Here is a 25,514-nt window from a genome sequence, read left to right on the forward strand (position 1 = left end):
AACTTAGCAATTTTCAAAATTTTTATTTCTTTATGCCCTTAAACCAGATTGTTATATCACACAAAATAGTTAATAAATAAGATTTCCTACATGTCTATGTTACATTGGTGTCATTTTTTAAACATTTTTGTTTTGTAAGTTGCAAGGGTTCAAATTTGACTAGAAAATTAAAATTTTTCCCCAAAAATTTACAAAAATAAAATTTTTTGTAGGGATCACATCACAATTGAAGTGACTTTAAGGGGCCTATATGACAGAATATACCAAAAATTGACATAATTTTAAAAACTGCACTCCTCCATGGGTTCAAAACCACATTCAAGAAGTTAATTAACACTTCAGGTGCATCACAGGAATTGGCAATGTGGAACAAAAAAAATGAAAATGTAACTTTTGCTAACAAACTTTACCACCAAATTTGGCATGTCACAAGGGTAACAAGAGAAAATGGACCATACAGTTTGTTGTTTGATTTCTCCTGAATACTGCAATACCCCATGAGTGGTGGAAAACTACCGATTGGATGTAGGGCAGGGCTCAGAAGGGAAGGAGCACTATTTGACTTGGGTCTAAACAGCGGAAACCCCCAAATGACCCTATTTTGGAAACTACACCCCTCAAGGAACATATCTAGCGGTATAGTTAGCAACTTAAACCCACAGTGGCTTCATAGAATTTTAGAACATTGAGTCGTGAAAATGACAGAATACATTTTTACTGCAAAAATATTGCTTCAGAACTAGTGTTGAGCATTCTGATACTGCAAATATCGGGTATCGGCCGATATTTGCTGTATCGGAATTCCGATACCGAGTACCGATATTTTTTCAATATCGGATACCGGAATCGGAAGTCCCCATAATGCAATGAGCCACTGTTGTGGCTGTGATTGGCTGCTGAAATGATGTCATCATGATGCGCGGTGGTCTGTACCTCCCACACAGCTTTTGCCATAAAGTGAGACCAGGGACTATTTTTTTACAGTGGCGGAGGAATACAGTGCGGAAGGATACCTACCTCCCGTCACTGGATTCCTGGAGCCCCGTAGAGAGCGGTCGCATCAGCTGATGCTGCTGTTCTCCACGAGAGATCGGCATGGGACACGCGTGGATTTCTGCGGATCAGGGAGTATTTTGTTTGTTTGTTATTTTCATATTTTTCCACAGATGACACTGGCTTCGGGGATCAAAGTGACAAGTCATGGTGAGTATGTACTCTATGTTATATGTACTGTATGTCTATATGTATGTATTGTATGAATATATTGTATGCAGTATGTATGTAGTATGTATGCAGTATGTAGTATGTATGTACTATGTATGTATGTTGTATGAATGTAGTATATATGAAGCATGTATGTAGTATGTAGTATGTATGTTGTATGAATGTAGTATATATATGTAGCATGTATGTATGTTGTATGAATGTAGTATACATGTAGTATGTATGTACTATGTATGTATGTTGTATGAATGTAGTATATATGAAGCATGTATGTAGTATGTAGTATGTATGTTGTATGAATGTAGTATATATATGTAGCATGTATGTATGTTGTATGAATGTAGTATACATGTAGTATGTATGTAGTATATATGTATGTTGTATGAATGTAGTATATATATATGTAGCATGTATGTATGTTGTATGAATGTAGTATACATGTAGTATGTATGTATTATATATGTATGTTGTATGAATGTAGTATATATGTAGCATGTATGCAGTATGTATGTTGTATGAAAGTAGTATATATGTAGCATGTATGCAGTATGTATGTTGTATGAAAGTAGTATATATGTAGCATGTATGTATTATTTATTTTTTTTTTTTACATTCAACACATTAGCCGGATGATGGGACTACTACTGTCCCATCATTGGCTAATGTGTCAATCACTGTCATTGTAGCAGGCATCGCCCGATGGGACTTGTAGCCCATTGGACGATGCCTGCACACACACAAGACACCCGGCAGGCCCGCACAGACCACCGACAGCCGGCACAGGCCCCCGAGAGGCCCGTACAGACCACCGGCAGCCAGCACAGACCACCGACAGCCAGCACAGGCCACCCGAGAGGCCCGTACAGACCACCGGCAGCCGGCACAGGCCCCGACAGGCCTGTACAGACCCCCGAGAGGCCCGTACAGACCACTGGCAGCCGGCACAGGCCCCGACAGTCGGCACAGACCCCCCCCCGCACACACAGACACGCACAGTGTCCGCCCACACTCTTCCCCCCCTCCCGAACAGGATGTACTAGGCAAGAAAGGGTTTTTTTTAATTCCAATATTTCTGTCCCATTGACTTGAATGGGACTTCCGGTATCGGAATCGGCGATACCCGGTACTTTTTGTGTAGCCGATCCAATCCGATCCGATATTTCTGAATATCGGATGGTATCGTATACAGAACCAATTTTTTCATTTTCACAAGGGTAACAGAAAAAAACAGACCTCAAAATTTGTTGTGCAAATTTTCCTGAGTACGCCGACATGCCATACGTGGCACACGGCAGAGCTCGAAAGGGAAGGAGCCCCAATTGAATTCTGGAGCGCAATTTGGCTGGAACAGGCTGCTGATGCCATGTAACATTTGAATAGCCATTGTAAGGTAGCGCTGGTTATTCATGTTGGGGACACTCGCTTGGTAGCTGATTAACCAGGTCCGGCACCGGTTTTTCAACATAAACAGTCCATGTGGTTTATTAATCAGCATAAACCATATACTCCAACAGGCTTATATCCAGCAACAGAAAGTTCATGATAGAGCTCGCTCTCTCAGACCTGTGGTCACACAGGTTGTGCAATGTCCAGCAATCAGGCTTCACAGCTTATTTCACAGCTTCACAGTTATTTCCCCCTGTCCGGGGTTACCTTTTAGTTGCTTCTCACTCCAGGCGTCCATTCCCTCCTGGGAACTGTCACACACACGCAGGCCATTATACACAGGCCTTCCCGGGTCAGCGGCCTACACACGTGCTCTTCAGGAAGCCAGCACCTCTTCCAGCACGTCGGCCGGGACCTTTCCACACGGACCAATCAGATCTCTCTCTCATGTGACCTACCCTGGTCACCTTATATGGTCCGTAGCCATGCCCACCGGTGAGATATGGATCACATGGCTATGACCTCATCGCCGGTCCTATTTCAGACACCTAGCTATACACACATATACAGGCTTACTATAATAATAATCTTTATTTTTATATAGCGCTAACATATTCCGCAGCGCTTTACAGTTTGCACACATTTTCATCACTGTCCCTGATGGGGCTCACAATCTAAATTCCCTATCAGTATGTCTTTGGAGTGTGGGAGGAAACCGGAGTACCCGGAGGAAACCCACGCAAACACGGGGAGAACATACAAACTCCTTGCAGATGTTGTCCTTGGTGGGATTCGAACCCAGGACCCCAGCGCTGCAAGGCTGCAGCGCTAACCACTGAGCCACCGTGCTGCCCACAATACTATGGGCGTTTAGACACACGCCCATGGATGGGTTTGTAGGTGACTGGCCCCACCCATCCCACCAGCCACCTGGAAGCTCTCCCTGATACACTAACAAAGACCTCAGCAGTACCTCTGCTGATTAACACACGTTCAAGCTTCCATCCGAGGGCCACCCACCCTGAGATACATAACGGTCATTTACCATCCTGGCGTTAATCCTACCTCCATTACCACAATGGATATGCCTGTGTGCATGTCCCATAGAGCGCCCCCTAGCTGTCACAGCCGTCACTGCACCACATACCTCCCCCCTCTGTTCAAACTTGTGGGGTTGAACACTTAACATCACCCAGGGGTCTCGAGCCCGGGCACCCATGTCACGATGCCCTACAAGTCGAGAGGACCATCTCTGTCTGTTTTGGGTGTCATATGGCATCATATTTACATTAGGCCTCCCCCGCCCCCAGCGGTCAGTATATCGGCCTTGGGCTTTGGCCTTTCAGTCAAAGTCCGTCTGCGTGACCACTCTTTAGTCTCCACACTTTCCTGACTTTTCTCTCCACGACCAGCTCTCCCGGTTGGTGCGGTCATAAGTCTTACTTAGAGTTGAGCCTCCTGACTGGTTTGACCCATGTAGTATATCACAGGAGCTACTGTCTAGGTCTCTCAGTCTCATACTGTGAGAACTGCCACTCGCAGATTTTCAACGTTCATGTTTGGCTGACAGTCCTCGGCCACCTGCCATTTCACTTTATGGAGGATCCCTTCGGGTCCTTATACCTTGGGTTGAAGGCGGCCACCACCTGATGTTCTGCATCTCTTTATTAATCCGTAATCGGCCCAGTTTCAACTGCGCTCTCTCCTGCAGGTACATTACTCAGTATTCCAAGAGCATCCGGAAGTTCCTCAGGCTTTCCATGGATCCAACCACAATGATGAGAATCATGACCTCTTCACCAGATACCTGGACTTCACCATCAGGAGGGATCGTCACCCTTGCCACACCGGAGATATTCACAAGGTCCTGCATTACTTTACTGAGCCTTCCAACGACTCTCTCCACCAGATATTTGGGTACCGGAATTAAATCTTCCCCCAAGCCCAGCCGATTCTTAGCTTCCCTTGCCAGCTCTAGACGTTGAGCAGCTTTCCCATTACTCCACCAGAACATCTGTTTAGCGTGGAGACATTGCAGATGCATATCTGACAGGACAGCTACCCTCTTTGTTGTGTCTTCCCTGGTTGATAGGACCACCAACTGTTTTGTCTCTGGTGCCCAGTTCACACTTCATACTTGGACCACCTTTTTGAAAGCCTCATGCACACCTTCACCAGTACAGGCTTCTTGCACATCTTCGGGTACCTCGATCACGCACTTGAAGATCTTGGGCTTGCTCTCTTCCTGGACAGATGGCTCCGGGTTTACCACGGACACTTCCCTCAAGACCGTTGTCCCAACCGGGTGACTGTCTCGTTCAGCTCTTAGCTCAAAATCTTCATGAGATTTACCCTTTTCGAGACCCTTTGCCAAGATGGGTACTGGCAGTTCCGTCTTATCACTCGCGCTCGGCCGCTGTAAGTCTTCAACCACCAACTTCTTCCGCAGAATATCTCTTACGACTTCTTTGAGCACTTCTACATCTTCTCTGAGGGTCTTATTCATATTTTGCCATGTTGACAGGTGACCTCTGAGCTCAGAGATTTCCTTCTCCAGCTCCTCCAGTCTGTGCTCCCTTTCTACCTTAGAGCCACAGTCACCCCCAGAGTCTGAGTCACCCTGATCAGCTGAGTGAACCCTCCACTTACCCTCTAACTGTGTGTCCGCTCCAGTCATCTTATCTACCAGCTCACCATCAGTCATGTCACGAGACATCATGTCCGTAAGTTGGGCAGACGCACCCCTTCCTCCGGTAACGCCTACATCTGGCCTGTCCACTTTAGGAGGCATCACCATCTCAATGTCTGCCAGCACAACAGTAGAGAGGTCTCCATCCTCCTGCTGTAGAGGAACTCCCCTCTCCCACAAGCAAGAGAACAGTTTAGAGTCCCAGCCTATAACCACTGGACAGGACAAATTTGGGACTATCGCGACATCTTGTTCCGCAATGTCCCAGCCTGTCTCAAAGACTACCCTGGTCACTGTACAATCCCTAGTGCCCCTGTGGTTGCAAGTGACCCCAAACTTTCTGCCGAGTATCTCAGGAGCAACACTCACTAGAGTCACCGGGCTCCCAGGGTCGACCAGACCAACCACATCTTCGTTATTTATCTGGAGGCCACACCCCCGTAGCATCGTGCCGGGTGGGTAGTTTACCAGGCAGACTGGACACATATAGGACATTTGCCCTTTGCAACAGTTCATCTGTACTACCCCTTTTACGTCGGAATGCACCTCCCCTTTTGGGCCCCTATCCCCTTTTTGGACTACTATCCCCTTTTTGGACTCCGCTTCCCCCTGGGACTCCACCCCTTTTTGGGTTATCGCCCCCTTTCGGGATCTCCCCATGTCCCCTCTACAGGACTTCTTATGCCTGAGTTCACACAATACATTTTATGTCCTTTCGGGCTTGTACTGGCCCTTTAAGCATGACACCACACCAGCTCCTGCTGCGCTGTCTTCATGAACCCACTGATCCACAGCAATCTTCGTAACCCCGCCGAGTTACAGCTAGTCGCTTGTCACCTTCGTGACCCCACTGAGCCACCGCAAGCTGCCTTGAAAAAAAACTTTGTGACCCCACCGAGTCACAGCAACACCTTCAGATTTATAGGAAAGAGAGAAAAGAAGAGAAAAAAAACAAAACACATAAACAGTCTCTCACTGACCCCGGTCAGTACAACATGGACTCCTGTCCGTTATCTACTGGTGTCGGCCACACAGGTTCTCGGGTACCTCTTATCCAGAGAGGCACCCTATAGCGACTTCTCAAACAGTCTTTCCCTGACCTCGGTCAGCATACCATAGACTCCTGTCTGTTACCTGTTGAGGTATCCTACAATTTATCAACAGTCTCTTTCTCTGACACCGGTCAGTATCACATGGTTTTCACGACCATTACCTGACGGCCACGCAGGTTCTCAGATCCCTCTACGGCAGAGGTATCCTATAAATTTCACTCACTGACCCTGGTCAGCATAAGGCCCGCCCCATCCGGTCATCGCCGCCTACTAGCGCACATGGACACTTGCGATCTGCGCACCCTATCTTTAGCATAGGGTGCGCAGATCGTGCGCTGGCCGTGCGCTAGCAGGATTTTGCCGTGCGCTGCGCACTTTTGAAGGTGCGCCCATGTGCGCCGAACGCAGCATGTTGCATTTCGGCGCGCACGGCGCACCTTCAAAAGTGCGCAGCGCACGGCAAAATCCTGCTAGCGCACGGCCAGCGCACGATCTGCGCACCCTATGCTAAAGATAGGGTGCGCAGATCGCAAGCGTCCATGTGCGCTAGTAGGCGGCGATGACCGGATGGGGCGGGCAGGGATCCGGGAGGGGGCGGGGCTTAGCGGCGGCCATGCGCAGGCCGTCGCTGCGCTATAAAGCACAAATGTGAAACCGGCCTAACTCATGTTTTTCAAGACTGTCTGCTCTCCTGGCTCAGAGCCGCCAGCACTGCAACATGTGCTTCTTAGAACTGTTGCTCCTAGCAACTGAATTTGTAGACCTCGTCTATTGCCTCTAGCAACAAGGCTACAAAAGTGCCCTTAGCATTCTCCACCAATTGTAAGGTAGCGCTTGTTATTCATGTTGGGGACACTCGCTGGCAGCCGATTAACCAGGTCCGGCACCGGTTTTTCAACATAAACAGTCCATGCGGATTATTAATCAGCATAAACAATATACTGCAACAGGCTTATATCCAGCAACAGAAAGTTCATGATAGAGCTCCGCGCTCTCAGACCTGTGGTCACATAGGTTGTGCACTGTCCAGCAATCAGGCTCTATAGCTTCACAATTATTTCCCCCTGTCCGGGGTTACCTCTTAGTTGCTTCTAACTCTGGGCATCCATTCCCTTCTGGGAACTGTCACACACACAGGCCATTATACACTGGCCTTCCCGGGTCAGCGGCCTCCGCACATGCTCTTCAGGAAGGCAGCACCTCTTCCAGCACGTCAGCCGGAACCTTTCCACACGGATCAATCAGATCCAGGCACTCTCATGTGACCTACCCTGGTCACCTTATATTGTCCATAGCCACGCCCACCGGTGAGGTACGGATCACATGGCTATGACCTCATCGCCAGCCATACACACATATACAGGCTTACTATGGGCGTTTAGACACATGCCCCTGGGTGGGTTTGTAGGTGACTGGTCTCACCCATCTCACCAGCCACCAGGAAGCTCTCCCTGATACACTAACAAAAACCTCAGCAGTACCTCTGCTGATTAACACACGTTCAAGTTCCATCCCAGGGCCACCCACCCTGGGATACATAACGGTCATTTACCATCCTGGCGTTCATCCTACCTCCATTACCACAATGGATATGCCTGTGTGCATGACCCATACAACGCCCCCTTACTGTCACAACGGTCACTGCACCACACCCTTTACATGCCAAAATAACAGAAACCCCAACAAGTGACTCCATTTTGGAAACTACACCTCTTGAGAAATTCATCTAGTCATATAATGAGCATGTTTAAACCTTAGGTGATTCTCAAAATTGTGTAACATTGGGTTGAGTAAATGGAAAATTACCAGTTTTTCCACTAAAATGTTGCTTTGCCCCCAAGTTTTTAATATTAAAAAGTGGTTATTGGAGAAACTGACTAGTTCAATTTGTCACAAAATTTCTCCTCAGTACACCAATACCCCATATGTGTTAAAAAACTACTTTTGAGGCACAGAGCAAAGGTCATCGGGATTCCCATCTAAACCTCCGAATGCCATGATTCAGATGAAACCCTGAGGAATCCATTCACTATAATGAGGCAACAGAGTCACTCTGGACTCCGTCTGGCCTCTGTTCAGTGGACTTGTTCTTTTCAGCAGTGCACACAACTGTGGTTGATTGCAATTGTATACACACCTAAATAGACGGACCCTGCCAGATCATGGGCCAGATAGCGTCCACAGTGCCTCCATCTGCCTCATTATAGGGAATCTTATGTCGGGGGTCCCGTGTGTATCATGTGTTTCAGAGATTTACATGAAAACCCAGATGCAAGCGCTCAGTGCAGAGAGCAGGATAAATGTGAGCAGAGCCTTACTGCGATCTTTGGGAGGAAGAATTAACAAATCAACAGCATGGGAAGAATTGGTTTTATTTATTTTTCATGCCATTCCTCATGCGGAATAAGGCTAGTTTCACACTAGCGTATGGCCGAGGTGCGGAGGGCTACGGGCTTCCTCCGTGAAGCTCCGCTCTCAGCCGTGCCTCCTCCGTTCTGCCCAGCCTCTGTCGGCATGCGGCCTGCGTACCCTATATTTAGAATTAGGTATGCAGGCCGTGCCGATGAATGCAGATGCCTCCGCATGCGTCTTTTTGACGGTGCGGTGAGCGCACCAAAATGCAACATGCTGCGTTTAGCGCAGGTCGCCGCACCGTCAAAAAGACTCATGCGGAGGCATCTGCATTCATCAGCACAGCCTGCATACCTAATGCTAAAGATACGGTACGAGGGCCGCATGCTGACAGAGGCGGGGCAGAATGGAGGAGGCACGGCCGGGGCGGAGCTTCAGAGGAAGCCCGCAGCCCTCCACACCTCGGCCATATGCTAGTGTGAAACTAGCCTAAGTGATTAGATGACTATATTCTTCAGGCCAATGTGATTACAGAGATACAAGATTGATATAGTTTTTTTATGATTGGCTGCCGTCACACACTAAAAAGACGCTTTTCCTTTGCAAAAACTAGTTTTCGTATTGCCATATTTTGAGAGCTACAATTTTGCTATGTTTCTGCCAACACAGTTGTGTGAGGGCTTATTTTCTGTGGGACGAATTGGCGTTTTTGTTGATACCATTTTCGGGCACATAGCATTTTTGATCACTTTCTATTCTGATTTACATTTGTCTTTTTGAGCGTGTTTTAGTTCACTTTTTGTTTGTGGTATGATGAAAAAGCACTGTTTTTGCCTTGTTTTTTATTTATCATCTTACAGCATTCACTGAATGGGTTAACTAGTGAGACAGTTTTATAGATCAATTGTTCCGGATGGGGCGATAGCAAATATGTGTACTTTTATTGTTTATTTTTTACATACAAATACATATTTATGGGTATAATTTTTTAAAAAATTTTTAAATTATTTCGTGGTTTAAAAAAATATTGGTACAGTTTATTTGTACTTTGTTTTTAATTAGTCCCTCTTTGGAACTTTTAACTTTTATCGCTCTGATCGTTATTATAATGCATTTCAATTCAACAGCATTGCAATTCTTTAAACCTATCAGTGTTACACTGATAGAAGCCTCTTAGACCATGCTCCAGGCATGGTCTAAGTAGGCGACCATCACTGGCAGACCCGAAGGTCATCATGATGACCTCGGGTTGCCATGACAATCAAGAAACTTGGCTCAGGCTGCAAACTTCATCTCAGGGGGGCTGAAAATCAATGAAGGAATGAAAATTGCTGCCTGACACTTACTGCATTTTTATTCGTTATAACCATATGCAAATATTTTTTTTTTATGTCGAAGGTGCCTGTAACCTTTAAAAATATTCAAAGACCAGAAGAAATGTGAATGTAAGTCAACAAATGTATATAAAATTTTTACCTGGAGTAAGAGCCTTAGGCCAGGGGTCACACTTGCGAGTACGATGCAAGAAACCTGCGCGAGTCTCTCACATCAATACCCGGCACTCAGGTCTAGAGTGTCGGCAGCAGTGCCGGGTATTGATACGCAAGTTTCTCGCATTGTACTCGCAAGTGTGACCCCGGCCTTACATTGAATGATGCACCTACCACGACCCGTCCACCCTACTCATAGTTCTATTACCAAGGAGGAAAGTGAAAGTGTTGATCTTACCTTGAGCCTGGCACTGTCCTGAGCGCACTTTCATCAGCTCTATTCCTCGAATGCTTCCATTTCTGGTCATCATACACTCATTATCATAGGTCACTCCATCATCAGCGCACACAGGTTCCCTCCGGGCTGGACAGTTTTCTGGCCGTGAGAGCATTTCCACTTTGCGGCTGCGTGGGTGTACCCTGCACACCCGATTCATGTCATTTAGTGCATTTTTACATGGGTCTAGAAATACAGAATACATGTTAACAGGTTATTAATGTAAACCAAACCTTTTTCAAAAACTTTCTATATATTAGGAGTCTTGGATGGTGGTGTGCAAAGAATACATGGCACACCTGGAAAAAACTTGGCTCTCATTTAGGATGTGAGATTTGCAAAAAAAAAAAAAAAGAATAAAAGGATTATCATCTGTTTGCTCTTTCTAACACTTTCTATGACCCTTAGGCCCATTTTCCATGCTCTTCTTTGTCTACAACACAGTTCCTTCGAAGTGGAACCATAAGGATCAAGACTTGAAGAAAAAAGAAACCACAAAAGCGCGCCCATAGGGCTTTACCAGATATAATAAGTAAAAATTGAATTGTTCAGGGTACTCACCCTCAGAGGTTGTGTAATGCCACAACTACTAAATACGCTCAATCCCATATAATGAAGCTGCGGCAGGAGGGTGTAGACAGACAGCGTCTGCTTCCATTAATCAAAGAGGAGATCCAAAAAGGGAAAAAAAAAACAAAAAACACCTGGTTCCCGCGCTGCTCAACCCTCAAATGGAGGAAATCCAGTAGATTCTAGGAGTAGGTTCCAATATCAATGCTTTATTTCATAGTACATACAAAGACAACACGTTTCGAGGTCCATTCCATGACCTCTTCCTCAGGTCGGATGTACAAGAATGAAGACAAATCAAAGGTTGACAGTTTAAATCATATGATTTAAACTGTCAACCTTTGATTTGTCTTCATTCTTGTACATCCGGCCTGAGGAAGAGGTCATGGAATGGACCTCGAAACGCATTGTCTTTGTATGTACTATGAAATAAAGCATTGACATTGGAACCTACTCCTAGAATCTACTGGATTTCCTCCATTTGAGGGTTGAGCAGCGCGGGAACCAGGTGTTTTTTTTTCCCTTTAAGGATCAAGACTTGTGATGAGCGAACGCGATCGGATAAGGTCTTATGCAAGTGTGCTAACTGAGTGACTTCAACACATGCAAGGATTGCCTGTTTGTTAGGTAATCCTTGCATGTGTTTTGGCTGTCTAACAGCTGCAAGACATGCAGCCAGTGTTGGACTGGTGTGCCAAGGGCCCACCAGTAACATTGACTTTGGGGGGCCCACTTTTCACCTGTATGCAAATATTACATGACCCTGGTTAACAAATTTACCTATATCTCTATATAATAACAAACTGGGTAGTTTGGTTAATGACTGAGATGCTGCTTTTTGTCTGAACAGAGAGAATCAAGTGAATTATGACAACTACTGCCTATACAGTAAGGATGGGGGCCCTGATTTGCAAAGTGGCCCACTGGGGGATTCCCCTGTTCCTCTATGGGCCAGTCCAAGCCTGCATGCAGCCGTGGGGAATCGAACATATTTTTCGAGCACATCGAAGTCACTCGTTTAGCACACGAGCATGCTCGAATAACACCTTATCCAAGCACATTTGTTCATCAATAATGAAAAGTAGAACAAACGTGTTATGAAGTTACCCTCCATGAGCTGTATGGACTACCACTATGTTCCTAGGTATAGGAAGAATATTTATCTAAAAATATATATGCTTAGGTAAGCTAAAAAAAATTAAAAGTCCAATAGATCTAATGGGTTGTAGATGCAACTTCATGTAGATGCAACACATACCCATATTCTGAAATAAAGGGGCTGGACAACCAAGATTGAGTATTCAGGTCTTGGATGGACATCTGGGTGCCCAGTAGTAACTGGCCGCACAGTGGCTAATGGTCAGCACTGGTCACACATATGTTGGACTATTTGAAATGTCCTGTACTTATTTGGCAGAGGGCTATTTTCTACAGGTCTGAGTTGAATTGATGATCACACAAAACCAGAATTCCCTGACCCAGATACCCGCACAAACGATACACAGTGAGTATATTTAGCTTTTGCTTACAATGGCTCGGTGTTCTTAGATATTAATCTAGATACACAACACACACACTTTGAAGGATGAAATTCACTACACAGTATATTGGTATAACTGTCTTGAGGGAATATAAGCAAAAAATAGGCCCTAAATGAGATACAGTCAATTCACTCGGAGAAGACAGTTGGCTTTTCCCAGCAGAAATCCATCACCTGTGAGCAATTTGCCAATTATTTCTTCTTTTATTAGTCTGTTATAGCCAGGCATATAACTCACAGGAAGCTTGCCATTTACTATTATTATATGATAACATAGTATCTATATCGCCACCTATGTATATGAATATCTCGATGTCACATTTTAGATACACAGATAATTTGGCCTTTGCCGTCCTCAGCTTGCTCTGGTACAATTCCTCCCTAGCGCCTGTGTATATTGTGTGTTATTATTGCGCCTGGTAATTGCTCTGTATTTATTATTATTTGTAACGGTAATAGTACATAGGTTTTAATGAAGCTGGGATCTAGGGATCCCTGTTCTCTTCTTGATGGAGGTCCCTTCGCCTGTATTCCTGCGTAGATTGTTACTATTATGAATCTTTGCTCTTCGAGGAGAGGATTTACCTTAATCATAAATACGCTTCATTATAAGAATAGCAAGACGGACTGGTAGGTACCGGAGGAATGTGAGCCCGCAGAGGTCATTATGATAGGTGTCACTATATTCATGTGTGTGTATTGCACGGTGCTGGCTAAGCCAAGAAGAATTCTGTTCAGTTCCTCTGAGCATTATAAAATCACCCACCCAAAAATCAACGCAGTTACAGAACAAAGCCTTGTGTTGGTGTATTTGTGTATATTTTGTATTTACAAATTATGACTTTTGCAAAAAAGCTTTTTATGCACAAACATGTGAACTATGTTCCATACAGTAAATCCCCTAATAGGGTGTCAATACAAATTAGACCAATGTCAGCCGTCTCCACCAATATCGGCAAGGTCAGCTAATACTCTAATGTGTATGGGGGCCTCCTGACTCCTCCCAGATAGATAATGTTAGAGGGGAGAAGGATCCGGCCTGTTGGATTTGTTCCCCAGTAGATAAGCAGTAGCAGAGGAATCTGGCAGACACTCCTTCATAGATTACACTAGAGTGCTTGGCTGAGCCAAGTATTTCTGTGTATGGTAGATTCAGGGGAGATAGTGGTCAGTTGAAACGATATTTGGATGACAGCGATGATGCCCATAAATGGGTTGTCTGAAGATGTTTATTTGAAGACCTTTTTACAGGTTACAATAGCAGTTCTGTGGGGGTACTGGGTGTTGGACCCCCACCAATCTTCTATTTTTTTGCCTTGGCTTTTGTTGTGTGTTGCTTGCTTGTTGACGGCTACTCCAGGACAGCTACATTTCTTGCGACTAGAAGTTGTACTGCAGGAACTGGCAACAGATGACAGTGGCTGCTAAACTTTGAACTGAGCCATTGACCACAGCTCCATTCAAAGTGTTTACCTATGGCTTCCACCAGAGCAAAAAACAGCTAATCAGTGGGGGCAGTGGGTGTAGGATCACCAACGATCTGCTATCGATTACCTATTTTGTGAATTGCTCATCAAACACCTATGCCTAGACAATTCCTTTAAGAAATTGATGACATGTCCTTAAAACACGTTATCAACATTAGAATGATGAGGATCAGATATTTGGCATCCCCACCATACCGCCTTTACTTGAAGATGTGGCCAGAAGTTCACAGTGTACGCTATTAGAACACCAAGGTATTTTCGGGTACTGAAACTCAGCTACCATTGGGGTAAATGAGATCTGAGCTGAAATTCTGGAGAATGGCAGTACAGTGGCTCAGTCGTTAGCACTGCAGCCTTGCAGCCCTGGGATCCTGGGTTCAACTTCCACCAAAGACAACACCTTCAAGGAGTTTATATGCTCTCCCCATGTTTGTGTGGGTTTCCTCCATGTTCTATGGTTTCCTCCCACACTCCAAAGACATAGTGATAGGGAATTTAGACTGTGAGCCCCAATAGGGACAGTGATGATGTCTGTAAAATGATGTGGAATATATAAGCAAAGCATAATAGGTAAATGGTCACTGCCATGTATACAGGAGCGGTGCTGTGCCAGTTCTGTAACACTATAAACATCCTGCGGCCAGAGCTCCAAGTATCAGCTAAGTGGCAGAAGTGGCCATGCGTGTGACCTCCATCAACTTAATCAGTAGAATACTATGTAAAGTTATAGTTTATTATATTCTCAGGAGAAAAAGGTATATTTAGGATAATACTATAACAAATGAAAATATTGGATATATTTTATATGATATAATATAGTTTATATTTCTACTCACCACATTGCCCCTCAAACTTCTTGTAAAGGTTCTCCTGATTGTCGCAGGCCTGCTTGTTCAGGGCACACTCGTTCCGGTAGTCTTTTCCATCACTGCCACACACCACATTCTCTGGCATGCCAGCACAGGTGGTTGGGCAGACACACTTCGCAGTTTGCCCATCTGCTGAGCGAACACAGGTGCTTCCATAGCTGCAGGACACAGATGAACAAGGGTCCCTGGAACCTGCAAATGAGAAAATCCAGAATGACAATTAGTACATGACAATGCAATCTTAATTATACTAACACCATATCAAGACACAGTAGGAAGCCCTACAGCTCTGAAGCCATAGGTTCACCTCATGTCATTCCCTACTTTGTGTGTTCTCCATCTAAAATACCAAAAATGTACAGCTTTTAATAAAATTAATCTTTGTGAATTGATGTACGGAAATTAAAAGTAAGCTCCACTGGGGATAAGCATGAATGTGAGAAAATATATAATGCATAATGCAGAAACCCCAGGGACGAGTGCCAATGCAATCAGAGGCCATTGACAAAAAGAATCACGGTGTTGTAATCAGTGAGGTGAGCTGTAGGGAAGCATTTTACATCACAGGATCACTGCCGAGAAATCACTGGGGCACTAGACTAGTAAAAGATGGAGGGTGAGAGGTTGGAAATTGTGATGGTCACCAAGAATCCTTCACATCGGCTTATAGTTGAATACAGTAAAACCTTTTTTTTACGGCTACCCAAAAAGTGGTCTTTTAGGAAGGAAGGGGGAGGCTATCTTTTCAACAAGGTGGTCTTTTGATGAAGCTTCACTGTATTTATGACATTATAAGCAAAAAGGCTTATCATGATTCTGGAGGAGGACATGAATATATCGACGTGTGAGTGAGTATTGTGGAGGTTTTCAATGAGTCATAAGATACACAGAATTCAACAGAAACTTATCACACTCACCCACAAAGCTTTCCACAGTGCTGCACTGTTCTACACCTGCTCCATCATTTGTCTACTACCCAACCAATCATATCTCCTCCCTCATTTCAGTCTTTCAAAGACATACTGAGAGGGAATTTTGATTGTGAACCCCAATTGGGACAGCGATGATAATGTGAGTAAACTGTAAAGTGCTGCAGAATATGTTAGCCCTATATAAAAATAAAGATTATTATTTATTAAGATTGCACCCTACCCATCCTATCCATAGTGCTGCGCCATCCACATCTCCTCCCTCATTATTGCCTACCATCCAGCTTGTCTTGTCCTCAGTCCCGCTCCACCTAACATATACCCCTTCTCTGTTTACCACCCCACCAGTCCTCTCCATAGTGCTGCACCGCCCTACATCTCCTCCTCATCTATGTCTACCACCCTACTTGTCTTCTCCACAATATGGCAATTACCTACAACATCTCCTCCCTCTCTGTCTACCACCCTAACCGTCCTCCCCACAGTGCTGCACTGCCCTACATATTCTTCTCAGCTCTGTCTACTACTCTACTTGTGCTCTCCACAGTGCTGCCACTGCCCTACATCTCCTCCCTCATCTCTACCACCTTACCTGTCCTCCTCACAGTGCTGTACTGCCCTACATATCCTTTTCAACTCTGTGTACTACTCTAATTGTACTCTCCACAGTGCTGTCACTGCCCTACATCTCCTCCCACATCTCGTGCTACACCCTATCCTTGCTCGTGATGCTGTAAATGATCTAAGATTAACCTTCCCCATAATTTAAACCTTACACTCCTGTCTCTCTAGAACTTCTCTCATGCTGCACCAGTTCTGTAGAATACTATACCCCAAACAATCATTTTAGTTCTCAATGTTAACATTTATTAGTGTCCCTTGAAAAACACATCTTTTACAGCAGACTTGTCATATTGTCTCACTTAACTAACTGTCCTAAATTCTCCTTTCCTACAATTTACATCAGAAGTTGGTCCTTTCTATCATCTGTTCCCACACCCTCCATGCACTCAGTAGCACTTTGTATCTGAACATATACAGATACTGGCTAGTGACTCGTTCATGCAGTTTTACATGAATACCCTAATTTTTTATAATGATGGCTGGACTGTATACACTTTTTACCTTTTGTGTCACCCCTTTTTCCACATAAATTGTAAGCTCTTGTGAGCATGATCCTTACTCTTTTTGCACTGAATTATGCGTTACTCTGTAATATCTGATATTTTTTGTACACTCTGAATTGTAAAGTGTCAAGGAATATGCTGGCACTATAAAAATAAAAAAATATTCACATCAGTTATGGCCAGACTTCATAGGAAAGTAAAGGGGTTGTCCGGTCCAAATCGATACGTCTGCAGTCACTCTGTATGACTGCAGGCTTATAAATCCCCCCAGCGCATATATTGTTCGCTGCGAGGATTTGCCAATTTCTTACCCAGGACTGGATGGCTCCATGCACTTGTGTAGAGCGAGGGTGCGCCCTGACTAGTGACATGGCTGTCCAGTGGGCATGGCCAACTAGAGGGTGTGGTCTCACTCTATACAAGGGTATGGAGTGAGGCCACCCTCACTGGATGGGCTTTGGACCGGCGTGTATATACCCTCCATTCCCAGGTCTGAAATCGGTGAATTCCTGCACCGCATAGTGCGTGCACTGGGGGGGATTTATACCTCTGCAGTCACACAGAGTGACTGCAGACTTATCAATTTGGACCGGACAACCCCCTTGAGGGTAGACAATACTATGTGGAACTTGAATGTGACGTTTGCCTTTCTGATGGACATGGGATTAATGGGCTATTTGAATCTGGATGATACAGGAGTTAATTTTGCAGCTAACCGCAGCCTAGTCAGAGGAGGTTTTTGCCTTTCAGTACAGAAACATTAAGGCATTAACAGTATTTATCTGGTTAGGGATTTGCATTGAAAAGAGGCAGTACATAATGCATCTCCTCTAGAGCTATGAAAGAGCCGGAAGCCCTTTTTCTTTATGGATCCCGCTTGTATTTTTGAAGTGTAACAGAAATTTAGAAGTGCAAAAGAAGCAACCCATTTATTGAATATGTAATCAAGATACGGCATTGGGGTAGACTCAAAAAAGACCATATTTTATACATTATAACTGGAATCGGTATAACTAAAAAGGGAAGGCCATGTGTTATACATTTGCTAAGGGAAATGCAAAGTGCCCATATAGTGTGCATTATTATCCAGTATCGGTACAAGCAAGGGATCAGGGAGCCATGCAATACAACTGTGAGGAAGGCACTGCATGGGCAGTAATAGTACGGCTGCACATTAAAGTATATGTATGGCCAGGGAGCTGTAGAATACAGAAAGGAAAGAGGCCATTTGTTATATATCCCATTAGAGAAATGTAAAAACAAGGAGGAGGTAGAAGAAGCAATGTATAACATAGCTAATCACGGGGCTGTGCGGCAAAGAGTGGATCAGGCATCCGATCCAACAACTATATAGATTGTTGTTATACTTCTTTCGGGAATATCATTGGCACTAATACTGTAGCCGAAGATGTGCAAATCATATATGAATTAGGATAAGGAGATGCAATGGTCCCTCAGCTGATAACTCTCAAACAACTGGTGTCTTACCACAAGGTCCTTTGCTGATTACTTTGATTCTTCTCTGCTGGTTGCATTGGGCTCTTTCAAGTTCACACTCATTGCTGTAGGTGGAGTAGTCAGAGCCACAGACGGGGGCTACCAATGATGGGCAAGCAGTCTTCTTGCAGACACAGGTTGCCTGAGATGGGTCAGTACTGCTCTTTTCACACACGGCACCAAATCCACAAAGCATTCCTCGGCATGCTAGAACATAGAAAGGTAACAGTTTAGGAATATGATGGTCATCTGAAATGAAAATGTCAATTACTGGTCAATAGTGTTGATACTGCACCCAACACTAAAAACGATTTTTTTTGTGAAGCTCGGCAACCATAATTCAATACATTTTGTATCTCCACTCTACAAATTTTTTCTACTGAAGGAACCGTTAAGAAAGGTTAGCTACATGATCATCTTCTTTTCTGGATCATAAGATTAAATAATGAGATATAACCAAGATAGAGGTGGACATATCATTGGTGCAACCTGTGCAGCTGCACATGGTCCCAAAAGGTAAGGGGACCACTACCACCTCCAAAGCAGGTGGAATTGTGCGTTATGAGCTCTTGAGATGCAAAGTTCCCGTATATTGGTCTTGCACAGGGAGCCCTCTTCTATCTCTGTCTGCCAGTGATATCAGAAATGGTTAACTGTAATGAACCTGTCCAAATAAATCCAAGAGCAATATAGCAAAGCAATAAATTAATAATATATTTGGAAATGATGACCGGAAGCAATCATGTGATGGTGGAGCACAGCTTTAATGACAGACACTCTCATTAGTCAAGGTATATAATGACCATCTTCTATCGTGTACAATGGGAGGCAGGAGGTGACATGTTAGGAGCCATTACCTCAGACCGCCACAGGGTCCTACTGGACTTAATTAACAGTGGCATGCTCATCTAAAGCATTGCTGTGCCTTGCATCTCCAGCAGAGCTTGTCTTTATAAGTACCCTAACACTTGTATGAATATAGATTTGTTGGAGGATTCTTCCATAACATGCTGTCAAGAGGAAAATACCGCTCAAGATTATGGTGAATTACAAGAGGAAGCCTGAACTAATATTTGCTAAAATAAGAACATCATGAATCCAAGAGGGATTTCCACTATCTGGATGTCAATAAGGTCTTCAGGGATATTGAGATATTGATTTTTATATCAACTGGTCAGAGGTCAACCGACCAGCTGTGCAAGCTCTAAGTCTTCCAGCTGCAAACACAATGAAGTGTCTACAAAAGTGGCTCCTAAAACACCAGTGCCAGCTGTGTTACTCCACACAAAGATATTTAACCTAAGCCAACCATAGCCATTACTTATTTTGTTGGCAGTTCTAAGGTGAACATGCACGTTAATGAGGGATCAACAGTAATAACTTCTGTCTACATGACAGTTGCTAGCTATCATATGTCTAATAGCCGCATAGAAATAGTCAATCTGAAATTACTTGGTCTAAATAGCATCAATCATTCTTGTCCAACAGATGCTGGATTTCCAAAGAAGACTACCAGTAAACAAATACATTATGGCGATAGCTAGCTCCTGCTCCATCTCATTTAGCTCCTATGGTGTAGTTCTAGTAGCTCTGTAATAGTATTCATGAACCAAGAACCTAAAACGGCTTCTCCATTTTCCATAGTCTGTTGTTCTAAGGCTTGATCTGTACCCACTGCAGATCTGGCACAGCCCCACCACTGCTCCCTGTCGGTCTTGTCATGATGGAAGTGTTAACATCACATCCAAAACACTTGTCCTCTGCAGTCAAATAATGGCCTCAATGGTCTTATGTAGTGTACCTTGGCATGACCACTGATCAAAGTGATTGGCTGCAGTGGTCATAATATAATGACCGGCAGGGAGCATCTGAGAGGCATCACTGGATTGGCAATAGATGCATAAGGGTGGTTTAGTTATTTGCAAATAGATCAAGACTTACGTTAAAGGGTGTATTCTAGTTTCAATGTTCTCATATCTGAAGCAATTTGGTAGATCATAAGATTTAAAGTAATATTATAAAATGTGAATATTAACTTGAAGCAATGCAGATTCTGTGTTTGCAATCTCACGGGCCTCCTGGAATAGCTCTTGAACCACACAAACCTAACCACAAGCCACTCCCTTGAGCAACTGTCCTTGAGGTTTTGGATTTCATAACTTTCAATTCCTCGATTAATAAGATGTCCCTTGTTTTCATCACGTCAAGAAGAAGGTTGATTAAGACAGGCACTTGTTAGACTGGATCTCAATCATCCACAGAGTGGTGTCTATGAATAAGACATCATCAAAACTAAATGACTTGGAGACACAAGTGCTTCCTGCGCACTGGAAAGCTCTGATGATTCTTCATTTCTCAGATAGTAGGGTAGAGAAAGCCTATGATCGTAGCAGACATATGATACTTAGCAATGCCATAAAAATGTACACAAGCACTTACAGGAGACTCTGCTGCCTCTAATAAATAACAAGCTTCTATTAGGAGGTACCAGAATATTACATACAGTAAATTTGCCATCCTAATGGGAATGAGACAATAAGTATCATGCGGGTCAATCATTTTATGGGAATATATGGTATATCAAATATATACAATTCAAAATAAACTATTCAGATGCTATTCATATAACTAATCATTTTTCTGAAGAAAATTGCAACAACATTTTCCATCATACCCCTTAGTAATTAAAGTTTCACACATCAGACTTTGGCTCTGGTAGGCTATGTTCACAAGTTGCGTTTTTGCTGCCTTTTGTTCTGCAGCGAAAACCTGCTCTCTTGGCAGTAAAGAAGCTGGTAACAAAAATCAGGTTTTGCTGCATTTTTTGCTGCGTTTTTCAGGATCCCAAAGTTTCCCAAGTTTCTTACACCACAGAAGAATAAACACAGGTCTCCAATGCAAGACATACAGTAGGTATGTGAAACAATAAAACCAATTTTGGAAAAAAGGGAAATTTAATCAAATTATTCAGTGGAAAGAGATTTTTATGTCTGTCTGAGTTTGTAGTACACTGTTTACTTTCATACTTCGGTCAGTCCTTGAGTTGATCAGGTATTGTTCAATTTCACTCCTTGGTCGGCCAATGTTTACTTTACACATATCACAAATTTAATTAAACTGTACTAATCTTGACTGCCATAAAAGAGTTTCACATATTTCTGTACCTGCTTTTTTTCACTAAAAATGCAGCAAAACTTTATGACTTTGTTTTTTTCACAGCATTTTTGCACTTACTACATGGTGGCCCAATTCTAACGCATCGGGTATTCTAGAATATATATGCAGTTTATTTTTGAAGATTTAATAATAATGCAGTAATGCACCCCCCAATCCTGATATGTATGGTTCTCTCACCCCCAATCCTGATATGCATGCTACCCCTCAACCCCCTATCCTGGTATGCATGGTCCCCTGACCCCCCAATCCTGGAATGCATGGTCCTCTCACCCCCTAATGCTGGAATGCATGGTCCTCTCACCTCTCTTTCCTGGTATGCATGGTCCTCTTACCCCCCTTTCGCGGTACGCATGGTCCCCTCACCCTCCAATCCTGGAATGCATGGTCCTCTCACCCCCCCAATCCTGGTATGCATGGTCCTCTCACCCCTCTTTCCTGGTATGCATGGTCCTCTTACCCCCTTTTGGGGTATGCATAGTCCCCTCACCCCCCCAATCCTGATATGCATGGTCCCCTCACCCCCCTTTCTTGGTATGCATGGTCCCCTCACCCCACAATCCTGGTATGCATTATCCCCTCAACTCCCTATCCTGGTATGCATGGTCCCCTCACCCCACAATCTTGGTATGCATGGTCCGCTCACCCCCCAGTCCTGGTATGCATGGTCCCCACACCCCCCTTTCCTGGTATGCATGGTCCCCTCACCCCCCAATCCTGGTATGCATGGTCCCCTCACCCCCCAATCCTGGTATGCATGGTTCCCTCACCCCCCTTTCCTAGTATGCATGGTCCTCTCACCCCCCAATCCTGGTATGCATGGTCTCCTCACCCCAATCCTGATATGCATGGTCTCCTCACCCCCCTTTCCTGGTATGCATGGTCCCCTCACCCCCCTTTCTTGGTATGCATGGTCCCCTCACCCCCCTTTCATGGTATGCATGGTCCCCTCACCCCCCTTTCTTGGTATGCATGGTCCCTTCACCCCCCAATCCTGGTATGCATGGTCCCCTCACCCCCCAATCCTGGTATGCATGGTTCCCTCACCCCCCAATCCTGGTATGCATGGTCCCCTAACCCCCCTTTCCTGGTACGTATGGTCCCCTCACCCCCCCAATCATGGTATCCTCACCCCCCTTTCCTAGTATGCATGGTCCCCTCACCCCCCAATCCTGTTATGCATGGTCCCCTCACCCCCCAATCCTGTTATGCATGGTCCCCTCACCCCCAAATCCTGGTATGCATGGTCCCCTAACCCCCCTTTCCTGGTATGCATGGTCCCCTCACCCCCCTTTCCGTGTAGCTGCGACCAATCAGCGTTGCGGTCCTCTGTCCACGACCAATCAGCAACGCGGCCCTGTACAAAAATATTAAAAAATTAAAAAAAAGTTATTCTCACCTTCCGACTGCCTCCTGTCTTCTTTCCACGTGCCCGGCCTCGCGTTCCCAGTAATGTTTTGCAGCTTAGACCGCTGATGATGTCGGTCTTCGTTCTCGCTCTCGCGAGAGTGACGTCGGTCTCCTTTCTCGCTCTCACGAGAGTGACGTCATCAGCGGTCTAAGCCGCAAAACATTACTGGGAACGCGAGGCCGGGCGCGTGGAAAGAAGACAGGAGGCCGTTGGAAGGTGAGAATAACTTTTTTTTATTTTAATTCTCTTTTTTAGAGATTAAGGCCTGCGCCTGCTGCTGATTGGTCGCGGCCGCCAATCAGCGGCAGGCTCAGCTTACCGTTACAAACAGCTACGCCTGTCGCTGATTGGTTGCGGCCTGGCGGGGGCCTGGCGGCCGCGACCAATCAGCGGCCCGCGATTTCGGTTACAGACAGACACGATAAGGCGTTTATATATATATATAGATTGTTTTCTGTGTGAAAAAAGCTGAAAAAACACTGAAATAAGTGACATCATGCAGTTTTCAGAAACACAGAAGTTTTCCAATTATCTCAGGAAAAAAAACAATGTGTCTGCATGAGATTTCTGAAATCTCATAGCTTTTACTGACACTGTAAAACATAACTTAAAATTTGCATTAAAAATGCAACAATAAAATGCAGCAAAAACGCAACATGTGTCTCCTAACTTTAGCACAACAGTCTCCTATAAACTGGACACATTTGACTTTTATGGACTGAGTATAGAACAGCTGTGATTCTCCTGATCTAAGGGGCCCGTCCCGTCAGACATAGCAATCTCGCTAGCGAGATTGCTGCTGAGTCACAAGTTTTGTGACACAACAGCGATCTCACCAGCGAGATCGCTGTGTGTGACAGCGATCAGCGACCGGCCCCCCTGCCGGTATCGCTGATCGCTGTAGGAAAGCCCTGGACTTTTCTTTGGTTGCTGGTGTCCCGCTGGCCAGCACGCATCGCTGCCTGTGACATGCGGGAGACCAGCGATCTGCTGGTAACTAAAGTACACATCGGGTATCCAAGAGACGTGCGTCCCTTAGATACCCGATGTGTACGTTAGTTAGCAGCGCGTTGATGCAGGGAGCTGGTAACTAACGTACACATCAGGTATCTAGGGACGCACATCCCTTGGATACCCGATGTGTACGTTAGTTACCAGCTCCCTGCATCAGCGCGCTGGTAACTAACCAACACAGCGACGCCGAGCGCGCGGCGTCGCTGTGCTGTTCGCTGGTGAAGCTGTCTGTTTGACAGCTCACCAGCAATCATGTAGCGGATTCACCAGCGATCCTGACACGTTGATATCGTTGTCGGGATCGCTGGTGAGTCGTTATGTATGACGGGGCCTTAAGGCTAGGTGCAGATGACCCTGTATTCTCTCATCAGAGAGAATAGGGACAATTATGCAAATTACACTGATCAAACTCTGATAAGAGCTCAATATGATTGTGAGCAAGCATAGTATAATCCGATTCTCTTGGATGAAGAGAAGATGGAGAAAAAAATGTCATCCGAGCGCAGTCCGATGTTTTCCACGCACTCATTGACTTGTATGGTGGCGTGCGTTGTGAATATCGGATCAAACTCGGACAAGCAGAAGTTTTTTCCACAGGCCACCTCAGTCCAAAGAAAACATCTGACATGTGCACAGCCCCATATAATAACATTGGTTTGTGAGTGATACAATATTTTGTCAGATTGCAGTCGGACCGAAAATATGGCCACGTGCATGAGCCCTAAGGGGACTTTCACATGGCGTTCAGGCACTCGTTTGATGGCCCCACCTGGGTATTAGACTGTAGTGGTGCCGACAAAGTGAAGATGCACTCTGACATGCATCATTTTTGGGAGTGTATACCTACTGGAGACAGACACTCAGACATAGTAGTACAGTCCTGAAAATGATGCACTTCAGAGAACATGTTCACTCTGCCAACCTCATTACAGTCTCTGGCCCCGTCGGCGCATATGTCCATTCAGGGTTCAAATGTAAGCCCCAACGGGGCCATCTAACGGGTGCCAGGACAGAATGTGAAAGCACCCTAACAATCATTTATTAGGCTGTTGTGTTCAGGTTAGGAGACCTGCAGTCGTTGTAGACAATTCTGGTCCAAACTCGGACTGTATAATTTGGATGTGTGAAAAGGGTAGTGGAACATTTACATATATGTGTTTGTTTATAGCAAAACCTCTATTTGATATACAGTCAAGTGACTTCTAGAGGATGGCAAACTGGGCAAGTGCCATAGATTCCTATTTCTTTGTTTTATTGAGATCTCATGTGGAATCTTCGAATGGCTATGTGCACAAAAAATCTTTTTGCAGTATTTTTGTAGCAGAAAATGAGCAGATTATTCAAGACTTTAAGCAGAAACTTTCAAAATCATCTTCCAAGTCTCAAAATTGTTCAGCTTCCGGTACAAAAATTTCTAGAAAAACTT

General features: G+C 44.7%; 1 protein-coding gene across 13 annotated transcripts in view; it reads right to left on the reverse strand.

Moving 5' to 3' along the window:
• Window positions 1–25,514, reverse strand: part of AGRN (agrin) — a 719,629-nt gene that overhangs the window by 236,787 nt on the left and 457,328 nt on the right. For all 13 annotated transcript variants that reach the window (XM_073585333.1, XM_073585332.1, XM_073585329.1 and 10 more), the window contains 3 exons: window positions 18,481–18,696; window positions 14,904–15,128; window positions 10,432–10,656 (listed from right to left, as the gene is read on the reverse strand). In XM_073585333.1, coding sequence (XP_073441434.1) covers window positions 10,432–10,656; window positions 14,904–15,128; window positions 18,481–18,696 — 666 coding nt within the window. The remainder of the gene's footprint in view (window positions 1–10,431; window positions 10,657–14,903; window positions 15,129–18,480; window positions 18,697–25,514) is intronic.

Source organism: Dendrobates tinctorius, unplaced genomic scaffold (genome assembly GCF_039654945.1).
Source record: "Dendrobates tinctorius isolate UK_male_01 unplaced genomic scaffold, ASM3965494v1 ptg000086l, whole genome shotgun sequence".
In the NCBI taxonomy this organism is placed as follows: Eukaryota; Metazoa; Chordata; class Amphibia; order Anura; family Dendrobatidae; genus Dendrobates; species Dendrobates tinctorius.